Source organism: Zonotrichia leucophrys, chromosome 1 (assembly GCF_028769735.1).
Source record: "Zonotrichia leucophrys gambelii isolate GWCS_2022_RI chromosome 1, RI_Zleu_2.0, whole genome shotgun sequence".
Lineage (NCBI taxonomy): Eukaryota > Metazoa > Chordata > Aves > Passeriformes > Passerellidae > Zonotrichia > Zonotrichia leucophrys.
The window spans coordinates 81,450,732-81,463,968 of NC_088169.1; the positions used below are offsets into that span (position 1 = coordinate 81,450,732).

Consider the following 13,237-nt stretch of genomic DNA (forward strand, 5'->3'; position numbering starts at 1 on the left):
TGCCTCCTTTCATCTAATACACAAAGGGAGCCTTTGTCCCAAACAAATGATAGATAAACAGTCAGGGTAGTAATATGTTGTTCCATGTAGTAGCTTTCCTCAGCCACCTTTCTGTTTGTGTTCCAGCAGCCAGGCAGGATCTGGGGCAGGAGGGGCAGAGGCATCTGCAGGCAGGGATGGACACAGGGGAGGAAGGTAGATGGTGTGTGGAGGGGTGTCCAGACTGGATGCTGGTGGTGGGTATCCCAGGAAGGCAATCTGAGAGCCTGTGGCTCACTGCACAGAACAGTGACTCAGTTGGGTTTCAGGGGACCTTAGCCATGAGTCTCTTGTGTGACTTTAGGCAAATCATTTAACCTTCCTGTGATTCTAATCACTAGCCAAAAGATCTGTATACCTTGGAAGAATGTTACTGGGATGAGAATACATTGGCACTACACTATGTATTCACTTTGTTGGCTATTTATACATAATGAAAGGGAGAGGGGCAGCTGAACTCTTTGGGGTTTATTTTATCACTGTACTAATTCAACTAAAGAATAAGAAAAACAAACAAACAAAAAACCCCAAACCCAACAACAACATTCATTCTTTCAATTAAATACACAGTAGAAGACAGAGTCTTGCTGGCAGCTCATGAATCCTTTTTCTCCAGTGTACACAGATTAAAGGGATCTCAGAGTCTGCAAGTGCTGAGGATTCTTATTTGAGAGCAACAAACAGCAGCTCTCTCATTATTGCAGCAAATTCAGCCACCAGCACAGCACCCATTGCCAATAAAAGGAGTATTGCCCGAAGAGGAAAGCTTAATAGATAAACATAAGGGTGAGAAAAGTATGAATTATGACTTTGCCTGATTGATATAAGAGATGAAGTCATTGAAGGCAATTGAATCTGTGTTGTAAGGTGCCTGCACAAGGACACCACTGCAGTTACCTGCATAACTTTTGGGTGATTTTTGACGTTTGAGTGCTCAGTTGTACCGTGCCAGTGTTGCTGTGCACTGGTGCAGCGTGCACTGCCATGCTACTCCAGCAGCTGTCTGACACCTGACATGTACACATAGCAGTATGCACCAAAGATTTATTCTTAAATCAGTTCCCTCCTCTCATCAAATACATGCACAGGGAGCTTTAAACTGAATTTGATTATTTAGCATATGCTAAAATACTGTATATTGAATAGTTATTGCATAAAATATCGAAACAGTCCTGGAGGCAAAACCCAGGATTCAAATCTCCATCTGCTTGTTGAGTGCTGTAGATCACAATAGTGAGAGCCATGTTCCCTCTTGTATGGTTTTTCTTCATCCTAGTAAATCTTTTAGATCTTTTTCTGTAGTGGCACAATTTCAGCAGGAAGAAGAATAATTTTTTTTTTTCATGATACAGAAAATGCAGCACTGCTTTCTTTCCCTCTCCTCATCTTTAAAAAAAAGGGCGATAGTGAATATTGTGAATGGCTCAGTCCTGCTGTGTTTTGTTCTAAATTTGGCTAAAGTTCCGAGCCCTGAAATGTTGTATGACTGTAAGTCTGACTTGCAGCCTGTTTTTAAGGTGACTAGAGAGCAAAGAGCTGTTGTCAGTAGAACAGTGTGAAAAAGTCAGGTTGACTAAAGGCCCAAGATCTATGGGTGATGAGCAAGGATCATACTCTGTGTTTGACTTCTTGTAAGATTTCCAATATAGATGCTGAAGGAAAAACTACATGCTAATGTGAAAGTAAAGCAGTAAAATTATTCTTTTGCTGCCAGAAATAATCATGGGTTAGTAGTTCCTTGTTTTCATTAGTGTAACAAATCACTGTTAGTGATTAGATATGCATGTGTAATTCATAAGGAAGTCTTTACAGTGAGACATATTTTTAACAAAAAAAGTGATTAATCATGGGGAAAAAAATAGAGTGAAAAATAGTAATATTTTTCTAAGACTAAGATGAAGCACTTCTTCCTTAGAGTTGTCTTAGTCAGATAAATAATAGGGTTTGTTGTAGGAATACTTAGGAGAAATGTGGTGGCTTCAGTAAAATTACCTGCATCATCTAGTGAACTGTTCTCACCTTAAAATCTGTATGTAGTTGCCTTATATATAACATCATGAGGCCAGGATCCACTTCTGTCTCTTATTGGAAATTACTGTTTATTCACAATGTCATAACTTCCCCTCCCCTCTTTTTTTTTTTTTTTTTTTTTTTTTTTTAACAGGAAGACCATTGGAGTTTTCTGCTGTGGACCAAACAAAATCTCTAAGATACTTCATAAACTGAGCAACAGCAGCAACTCCTATGGGACAAGGTTTGAATACAATAAAGAATCCTTCAGCTGAAAATCTCTTGGAGCAAGACTCTCTAGAAGATTAAAGTGCAATTTTTTGTTTGTACAACATAACCGTTCAGCTGTGGTTTAAACAGACAGAAATGTACCAAAGAATAGCACAAATGTTTTTATTTATGATTATTTAAGACTGATGGATGCAGCAGTATACCAACAAATAATCAGTGCTTTTACTCAAATAGGCTCACACAATATTTGTGGTGGGAGGGATTCTTTGGATTTGTTTCTGTTAATTAAAAAGTACAGAAGCTGGGGAAAGACACAATTGCTTTATAAGCTGATGGAAGAAGAATCTGTGGAGTGTTTGAACTTCTTCCTCTTCAGTCCTCTGAAGCTGGATCAGTAAAAGATACCCCAGGTTAATCCAAATGGCAAAACATAGTCTATTACAAAGACTCTTGCTTTTGTTGGTATACAAATCTTAGGGCTTTGGGGTGAAAATACTCCATGTTAAAGATTTTATTATACATTGCAGAACTGGGATTCTGTATTTAAAATATAGAGTGTTACTCTTGCTAGTCTACTTCTGTAATGAAGTTAACCTAAGAAAAAGTGAGCACAATTGTGTAGCACCAGTGGGCAGCCTCTGCTGTGATGTTAGTCACAGCCTTTTGGCAAGCACGCATCTGTACCTGGAGAACTCTGTATCTTGCATCAGTTCAGTATTCAGTGAGTTTGCAAAATAATTATGATTTATGCAGTCATAAAGATGGAGCAAGAAAAGCAATGAGCAGGAGCAGACAGGACCTGAAGTTTTATTATACCACACACTCAACAAGGAAGTTGCACTCACTCTGCACTCGCATGCCCTGAATGTTAAACACTTCAAGCTTTCAGATGCTCTGACTGATTATTTTACAGCACAGCAGGTTGAAATCCAGTTTTAGGGGTTCCAGTATGTTTGGTTGGCTCTGATCCTTTAAGTGTCTTCCCTGGAGCCCCCTTTGTTTGCCCTGGCGCCACTGAAAGCGGGATGAGACCAGATCCACAGCAGAGTGAGAATGAACCCTTCAGCTCTGTGGCTCCTTGGCTGATGTGTGCAGATAAAAACCTTGCAGGAGCTGCAGTATGCTTTCAGTTTGTGCCATAGAGGAAGATATCAAAACATCCCAATTTTAAGCTCTCCTTCCCTTCTCCTTCCCTCAGCTATCTTCTGCCCATAATTGCCATGGGAGAACTAAAGGTTGAAACTGGTACTTCATAAATTTTTGGTTCTGAGGAGCACCTTTTTTTTTTGTCCATCCAAATAGCCAATCCAATTCCCCTTATTTGTTATTTTCTCCCTTTTCCTTACTTTGCTGAGATGAGGGCATTTAAACAGGGATCAGACACTTAGCTGACATAAACAGGCACCACTCTAGTGTCTCTTAATAGATCAGCATCACTTTAACATGGTGAAAACCTTCCCCTTGATCTCCAGCAGAAGCTTGGGAGCAGTACAGTGTAGTGTTTGCAGCATACACAGGCAGAGGCTTGTTTGAGAACTCGTGCCTGTGGTTCACCTGTATTTAGGGCAGTGCATTTGCTTTCATTTACATCTATCCAATGGATCCCTTTTGTATGTTATTGGGAAAGGCACTAAATTTCTGCTTGGGACACAGACTCTGTACCAGAGTCTGCAAGTATCAGTGTGAGTGTTCAGAGGGAAGCATTTTTCTAGTAGGTGGTGTATGGGCATCCTGCATGTGTAACTGGTGAGAATAAGTTTGGTCTTTGCCTTGGCAGCTTCTGCTCAGGAGTTGCACTCAGTGAGCAACAGGGAGGAGGTGCATCAGTGAAAGCACGTGGGAATGTGTTCCTCAGTGTCTAGACTGGGCACAGAAGTCTTTACCTCTGGCTCTGCCCAATTTGAAATCCAGGCAGGAAGCAAAGAACCAGAGATAGACAAATTCCTACTGATGAAAATTCTCAAAGTAGCCCAGATGAGAGAAGCCAAAATAGAAATGCAGTGTGAGATGAGAGCCTACATTGCAGCTACTGCTTTTAATTTTTTTCTCTTTGAGGCAGAAAGGACCATTATTTTCCTACTGAATCTCATTCATCCATCACTGTAAAACTGGAGGTGTGCAACAAAGGATTAGATTCTTTTTAATCAGTAAGATTTATTTCTAATACTGCCTGCATAGATTTTATAATAAACATAAAACTGTTGGCAAGATGCATAGATACTGGATATTGTAGGTCCTGCATACTTTTTTATTTTCTGGATGTCAGTTTAAAGCATGATTGAAATCATGCCTGCATCTGTTACCCACAACTAGAAAGTGAACTTTTCCTCTAGTTTTGGGATCTAGTGTCACATGCTTTTAAAATACAGTTTAGAGTCATCTAATCACTACGTTGTTTGTGGTTTTACATCTCCTCTGACAGATATCGGCTCCATTACCATAAAATGAGCAGCTAGTTTTGCAGTTAGCTCGGTGCTTAAGCAGATTATATTTTCTGGCTCAGCTTCTGCATAGGTAACACTTTATAATTAAAATAGTAATACTAGTACTGTGCTGTTATTCTGCATTGTTGCAGGAGTTGATGCTGTTTGTAGGCATGTTAAACACATGTTGTTACATTAAGCAGTGCTGTCACAGCAAGATCAAAGCAGATCCAGGCTGTCCTCTTTTCTGTCTTTGTGCTGTATCTGACTCAGCTGACCCACTTGTAAAACAAGCTCTGGACTGTCTGCCTTTCTGGAGTGTTTTGAGCCTTAATTAATGTTTCGGGATCACTTTGGTGCACTAGCAGTAAAAAGAGCTATCTAATTGCTATGCAAATGTGCTTATGTTTTATTTTGGGAAAACCATTCTGTTGCTGATTTGAGTAATTGCTAGGCCAGGTGAGGAAGAGTTTGGGAAAGTCTAAAAGCTTCAGCTGGTTTTTTCCTTTTCCTTTTGCTATTCTTCTGTAAGAGAGGCAGAAAGCTTTAGGGTTGTTGAGTGACTGTGACTTGGCTTCAGGAGTGGCAGATATTATGATAAACACAATCTTTCTACAGGCTGTGTTGTCATTGCTCTGAGTGTGTCTCCAGCTTGCAAAACAGAGTCAAGCCCTCTTTTGAACTCCATTGCTTTTAAATCTGTAAGCCAAATGTATGTAAAAATATAACTCAGTGCCAGACAAGTAAGTGAAGGCTGACAGCGCTCAATTCCACATTTGCAGATCAACTGGATTTACGTAATTGAGCATCACTTTGCACTTTAAACTGTGTCCTGTGAGTCTGTCATAAGTGTCCTGCTGGCCGGGGAAGGATCTCGCCCTGTGTTCTCCCAGTTTTCACTCAGTCTTTCACAAAGCGGCAGACTTCTCAGTGTTTGTTCAGCAGGGTCTTTGTGTTTTATTAATCAGAATTTTTTCAGGACTCTTTTTTTAGACCAGGAATGTTTCCATACTGTGATGAAAATCAAGCCCTTTCCCTGCAACAGGAATCCAGCCCTTGTGCAGCAGCGTAGGACTCAGGGCTTTACACAGCTAACAGCAGGTACATTAATCAGATGTACCCAAGACCTATTCCCATATCACTGATGTTGCTTGTGTGAGTAAATGTCCACTGCCACAGCAAAGAACAGCAGAGGTGAGCCCTGATGTGTGTGGGAAGCCTGACCTTCACCACCAAGTCTGCAGAACAGTCTGTCCCTCCACAGTGATTATTCCAGCCCATTTTTTGGAGCAACACTTCCCTGTTTCAGTATGTGGTACTACTGCTGGCATGTGAGTTCTTCCTTGTCTTTTTCTCCTCTGCTAGCCTGTAGCACATAGGTGGCAAAGAGATTTGAGGCTGGCTGAGGGAGGGCAGATAATGCATTAAGTGGCAGAACAGCTGTGTTGGGAACAGTAATTCAGCTGTAACAGCCTAACAGAGCAGAGAAGTAATGATTTAGGAGGACTTGGAGAACAGCAGCCCTAAGAGGAAAACATCTACTCAACGTTTAATACACCAGGTTATAGTTTCAAACCACAAGACATGGCTTAGGGAAAGCAGACATGAGGCTAAAGAGTCCCTGCCTATAGCAGTTCAAGGCCCTAAGTCAGAGAAGAGGCAAAGTTATTAAAATGCAATGTTTACTCTTTTGAAAAATAAAAGTACTTCTAGGGAGATTAATTTTCACTTCAACCTGGCAATCATTTCATAAACTCACCAGTTTGATCTAATGCAAGGTGGATCTCCTTCTCTGGATTATGCATCTATTTTTTCTGCCTATTTTCCATGCCTCACAATCTCAACCAGTTTTTATTGTTTTAGACAAGAGGATTTAACAAGAACGTTTAATCAAATGCCTGTGCTGAGCTGAGATTTTCTGCTATGAATTTACATTTTTCAGGGATATATATATGTATGTAATATAGCTGATGACTCAACTGTGAACAGTGATTTGGGATTTGCATTGTTTCTGCTGCTGGTGTGTTTCATTAAGGCCACTATGGAGATGCACTGGCAAAATGTATGGAGCTGAAATGAGACTCTTCATTCCCATAAAGAGCCTGGTATTTTAGTGCCTGTACTAAGCATAGTAAATCCTAGAAACTGAAATTTCCTTTGTAGGCACAGGAGATTAGTTAACATCTTTTATGGTTAAAAAACCTGAGTCTTCTGCTGGTCTGACATGCATAATGAATGCTCTGACACAAAGGTTTTGAGCAACAAATGCTTCTCCTTAAAGGGCTGCATGAGGATATCTAAAGGTTATTATCTGAAGGTTATTATCTGAAGGTTTGGTGTCCTGCTAATTGTATCCATTGTACCCATGTTGTAAGGGGGATGAGATCCATTTTGGTACCAAAAAATGCTGTGTACTTCCTCTGATGTTATGAATATCTCTAAACTTGCAGTGTATCCTCACAGTTTACCATGCTGAGGCATTATATTCTCTAGAAGGATTCTGTTTCTAAGAGATAGGTGCTGGATCTGTACTAAGAGCAGTGCATCTCTCCCATTATTACATGGGCACAGAGAGAAAGCTGGAAAAAGCCACAGGTCCCAGTTGCATATTGCTTCTTAACAGAGCCCTTGGATAGAGGGAAGGCTGTTCCTGGAGCTCCAGGTAAACTGCTGTCGACTGAGGAGCAACCCAAGGAAGGCAGGAGAGGATGATGAATGCCAGCAATAAACAGGGTGAAATATTTTGTACCTGGGAGCCACGGGGAGGGAGGAGACATTCTTCTTAGTTTCACAATGTTAGAAATTAAAACCAAACCCCATTTTCTAGATGTGCATACCAAGTGTCCCTGGGGGTTGAGAGCTAATGTATGCAAATACATTGCATTTCTGTGCACAACTCAGTGCTAAAGCCCAGAAGAAAGCTAGTATATTATAGCAAACACCCTGGAAATAAAAAAATCCTTTGAAATAAAACCTTTACTCTTTCAAGTTAACTTACTTCTGAAAAACATCTATTCTGCAGCTGTGAAATTGGGAAAAAGCTTTACCTGTTAACTCCTTTTCACCAAAATACTGGAGTGTAGAGTTCTCTGTGTCAGCTGTAAGTAGGTTTGACAGTTTGATAAATAAATTTTGTGTTTGTTGCTGCTGACCCTAGGAAAGGACAGCCTTGAGGATGAGAAGCAGTGTTACATAAATGTCTAGTGTACATAGCAACGCTGAGCAGGGAGACACTGCTGCATCGCTTTTGGTGCACCAGTCACTCATTAAAATTCTGTCATTGCAAGGTCACGTTGCTCATCTCATACTCTGCAACCCTGGGGAAGAAATTTGGATGAGAGATGGGGGAGGAAAAGCGAAAACTTCCTCCTTGTGCTGTAACTAAGAACACATTCATCGACAGCAGGGCACTTGTTTTGATTTCAAAAGAGCATGCCATTTCTTTTTCAGGGCTAACGGGTTCCCTCCTGTGTCGTGGTGTTTGCATGTTAGAAGTGTAACAAAGTGATAACGGGTTCCTTCCGAATTGAATAAATAAAACCTCGAGCTTTTGCTTCTCCCTTGAATAGTCTGAGACAAATGCAAAATACCAGAGAGCACACAGAGTGGACTGTGTCCCAAGCTGCACTCAGCACAGCCTGGTTAGGAATGCTGCACAGCAGCTCTGCAAGCTGCTGGGAAGAGGCAAGGCTGAGGTTGTGGGTTTGGTCCTATGGCAGACCATTCACTTAAATTATGATCCTTGTGGATCCTTTCCAGCTCACATTATTCTGTGATTCTGTGTAAATGGTTTAAGGAGAACATGTCAGTGATACCTGATCTGTGCTCAGAAGCAGGCCAGGTCACCATGCTGCCTGTCACTTCTCTGAGCTGTGATGAGCCTGAGCTAGTCCTAGGTGTGCTTTGGCAAAGGTGGAGTCAGGGGCTCTTGGGCTGTGTCTGCAGAGTGAGATGAACAGTGTTTTAGACAGAGCCGGATGAGCCTCCTGTGTGCACTTTCGAGCCTGGATCTCAGAGCTGTCATACCTGAGGGTGAATTGTATAGGCAATGAGGTGGTCTGACCTTTGGGTGCAGTCACATTTTCATGGTTAGCCAAAGGTATGAACGTACCCTGTGTATTTCTCAAGCTTTGTAGAGGCATGTTGTTCAGGGCCAGGGAAGCATGTTATGTTATTGTACCTCATTAGGTGTTAGATGCTTGAAAGCATGTACTGTTTAGAACAGATGAGGATAGTGAATGTCAGCTTCCACCCACAACTGAATACATCCTGCCCATTTTCCAGTAGTGTTCTTGAGGAATAAATGGCAAAATCTCTGCAAAGACACAAGTGCTGCATTTTTCTTATATTGTATCAGAGCAACATAATTAACTATTAAAAAATATTAGCTATGAATATGAAGATTCACTTATAACAATATTCTTTCTGACTGTTTAAGTCCTAGTAACAGTTTGATACACATTTTTTGAACAAAACACAATGCCCCAAAGCTTTAAAATACAGCTTAGATGGAACTTGGCAAGGGATCTCCACCTGACAGTGAAATATCATTGTCTTTTGGAGCTGGATGCATTTGTGCTTCATTCATCTTGGTCTGCTCCATCACCATGAAAGACTGGAGGGAGCTGGGCTTTCAGATCCTTGTCTTCCTCACTGCATATAACCTCAGCCTTCATCTAGAGGTGTGTTTGAACCTTTAGATCACTAGATGCATCATCACCCATGTCCTTCACATAGTCCCATCACATAGTCCTTCATTTGTGCTCTTCCTCCCTCCATAGCACATGTTGTATTAGGAGGCTTTTTCTACTCTTTGTTTCCCATGACTCAGGAAAATGTCATTCTGGGAAATGCAGAGGGCCTCCATTTTATTTGCAGCATGCACCAACCTGTGTAATGCTCCTGCTGTGCACCATCCAATGGAGCTCTTGTAGTCTCTTTGATTAGCTTCAGGAAAATGAGGGGTGAAGCATCCCAGTGCTGGAGATGCTTCTGGCAATCAGAGGAGGGGCAGTGCTACAAGGACAGATGTGTAAAAATGAGAAAACTCATAAGAGCAAAGATCACATCATCTTCTGAATAAGAACTGGGGATTTGGTTTTGAAAAAGTCAGATCACTCACTTGTGTCTGCCATTGAAATTAAGTCATGTTTCTGCTTTCACACGCAGGCATTTCAGGACACTGGGTAGTGATGGAAAGGGTTTCTTCTTTCAATTATATTTGGTATTTCCGCACAGCCCCTACTTTATCAGCTGCATATAATTTCATTCTTTCACTGATTAAATATTTCCTTGCCTGGTTTCTTTGCTTCTGGGAGCTTGAGAGCTCATTGTTTATGAAGGGAAAGAAGAAGTATTGTGCTGTTAAGCAGACAACTCCCAACACATATGTTCAGTTCTGCATCTTTGACAGGGAGGCCCTGATGCTGCTGAGGGTGCAGAAGGGCAGAGCTTTCACTGAGATTCAGGTGTGACCAGGACCCTCTTCCAGGCTTCATATATGGATGAAGCTCAGAACTTATTAATTAGCTTTTTCTGAAACAGTTACCTTTAGTCCAAATGTGCCAGGCTGTGAGAGCCTTACTCACAATGAGTTTTCCTCTCTCTGTGTTCCTTCTGATTATTTGCAGGAGCAAATTTGATGAAACATGTTTGGGCAAGAAATGGTTCTCTTGGTCTGTGGTAGTTGAGAAGAACATTCATAATTGTGGTATCTCCCCTCAAACTCATGTTCAAAAATGTATTTCGAAGGGCCCAGCTATATTAGTTCCATAATGTGTATATGGGCAGTTTTTTTAAAGATCTGTAATTTTACATTTTTTATCTAAATCTAATTTCATTTTCAGAGCCAACAAAACAAAAAAATCCAAAGCATCTTTTTTACATTGAAAATGTTCATATGTCCAAAACATATCTATTTTAAAAGAATTCTTCCAAGATGCTTAGAAGAAGAGTGGAAACCAGCTTGTAAAAACTCTTCTTTTCTAATAGCAAAGCATTCTTTGGTTTTGATATTTTTTTTCCTTTCCAACCTTCATTAGTGAAAAAGTACAGTTCAAAACTAAGCAATAGTACCACAGTCTGAACTTCAGCAATTCAGTGTCTTCCTTTTGAAGCAAGGCATCTCTCTAGGATCATGTCTACATTGTCATCTGAACCTTCCAGGCAATGTCTGTAGCAGGTCTAGACTTGGGTTTCTGTGAGCAAGAAGATATGATCAATTTTGTCTTATTTTGGGTGTGTATTTGGGACTCAAAGGACATGTGAGAGTTTGATGTGGTAAACAGACAGGAACTGGAGTCCCTGCTACAAGTGTGAGTATGCTGGAAAGACCTTAGGCTTTTATCCCACTAGTCAAATTAATTAAAATCCAGTCTCAGGAAGGAAGATGTGGGCCACAAAGGAAATTGTTGCCATCCCTAAAATTTGGAAAAAACATTAAACTAAGGTTGGCTTTCCAATTTTTCTTTTAAGAAATGAGCCATGAAAGTAGTTATTTACAGTTAACATGTATAATGAGACTGAAAAATTAATGTCTTGTCTTTTCTGTAGCTGCGGGTCTTAACTTTCTCATTTTTGACCACATTCTTCTCTTACTCTTTTCTGTCCCAAAAGGAAGAGACCAGAAAATTCTTTCTGAATTTCCAGTTCTGTAATTAAATATCTTTGCCACTAGAGGTGAAATAAAAATAATTTATTAAAAAGGAAAGTGACATTTACTTTTTATATCTCTTTACAATGTGCAAGATAACTATTGTAGAAAGTATTCACATAAATGTCCACAATTTTGAGTACTCAATGTTCTTTTCAGTGGTGCCTGTTTATATTAATTTCAATCTATTCTTATGTTTTTATAGATCAGGTTGTGGTACAGTTCTTTGAAGAGAAATGTCTGCTTAGTTTCCAAGTAGAACAGAAAGCAAAATTGGCCCTGAGCTTTCATTTGTGTAAGTTTTTCACCCAAGCTTGGCTTTAAGAAAAAGAATACTGGGTTCATGTCTATAAGAAGTCATACTCTTGCTGTGTGAAACAGCCCATTTTGTAACTTCAGCTTGCTGCCCTCCAACACAGCGGAGGAACTGTGTGTCACTGACTGGAAAGACTTAAATACGTCACTGTTGTACCTGCATGCCTCATAAACCTTCAAGGAGTAAGCAATAAGCCTTCTGAATCTGTTAGTTCCACTAAGACAAAGGAAAATTTTTACCAGTTGTCTATATAATGAGGCAGAACTAGAAAACTGATCATTAAAAAAGCCTTGGGTTTTTATTTTCCTATTTTTGGGGGTTTATTTATTCTTCTCTTTTTTATGAGTCAGGATCAGAACTCTTTTCCTCAGTGTGCTTTCCTTAGTTACACAGTGTTGTGAGGGTGGATTAAATCCATTGGCTAAAAAAGGACTCAGACAAGGCTCCTGATCTTTATCCCATGTTGTTACAGAGTTCCCCTACAAACCAGTCACTGTGCAGAATTTTCAGAGTAACAAGAAGAATTCGAATTCACTGAGATTTTTATACCCAACTGCATTAGGTTTCTTTTTAAAATCCTGTCTTCTTTTTGCCTACCAGTAAAATGGGGACAGCCACACCGGAAAAGAGTTTTGATTTGCCTGGCAAATAGTCCTTCATTTAAAACTCATTTTGTTAAAATACAAAATCCTGGTTGCAGTATGAAAAGGAGGCTTCTTGCCCAAAATACTCATCTGAATTAGCCATTTTATCTTAATGGCAGACCTGACAACTAAACTATTTGGCTGCTGAGTTCTTTTGCTGTTCAGATGTTACTTTTACATTCTGTTATATTAGCAGATCATTTTAATGTGATTTTATGTCTTTTATTGTATTTGAGAAAGCACCATATGTTTATACATCATGTAATTATGGCACTGTACTCTAAAAGTATTTACTTTACAGGAAGCTTCATGACTTTGGAATAAACAACCATTCCAAGACTGAGCAAAACATGGTTGAGTTACTGTTTGTGACCTGATTTCAATTAATGACATACTGCCTTAATCATGGAAGCATTGTGTATGTGCATGTGTGCATGTGTATTACTGCTGGTAGGGAAGGCTGGGATTTCACTCCTTAGCAGAGGCTCTGATACTCTTTGTGGTGCCCTAAATTTGCTGAAACATCCACACAGGGTTCACAGATATGCTGCAGGAGACCCAGGATCCTCTGGCATGACAGAAGTTGGGTAGGATACCCAAAGTACCAGAATTGTACTAGGCACCCTTGTTTTGTCACCCAGAGTAATCTTCTGCCTTGGAACATGAGGCACGTGCTTATTCCATGTATATCTGTGGCTGTGAGACCACCTTAGAAGCAGAATACATTACCTCATCATCACACACACTGGAATTCAGCAGAATAGCACTCCACTACACCCTGTCTTTGTTTAGAGCACAGTGGAAGGAGAAAGAAGCATCTGCCTGATTCTGACCTATCAAAATCAGTTATGAGAAAAGTTCCTTCCCATATCAGAAGCGTGTAGAAATCCTCTTCACCTGTGCCAAACACTTGAGTGCCTGA

The 13,237-nt window shown here is 40.3% G+C and overlaps 1 protein-coding gene across 2 annotated transcripts in view; it reads left to right on the top strand.

Annotated features, from left to right (window-relative positions):
* Nucleotides 1-12,601, top strand: part of NOX4 (NADPH oxidase 4) — a 110,484-nt gene extending 97,883 nt beyond the window's left edge. The window contains exons 18-19 of one of the 2 annotated variants that reach the window (XM_064719192.1): nucleotides 2,204-2,293; nucleotides 11,561-12,601. In XM_064719192.1, the coding sequence (XP_064575262.1) occupies nucleotides 2,204-2,293; nucleotides 11,561-11,585 (115 nt within the window). In that variant the 3' untranslated portion in view covers nucleotides 11,586-12,601. Of the gene's footprint in view, nucleotides 1-2,203; nucleotides 2,573-11,560 lie in introns of those variants that run through there. The other variant, XM_064719186.1, reaches the window with a different exon arrangement.
* Nucleotides 12,602-13,237: the final 636 nt, after the last annotated feature.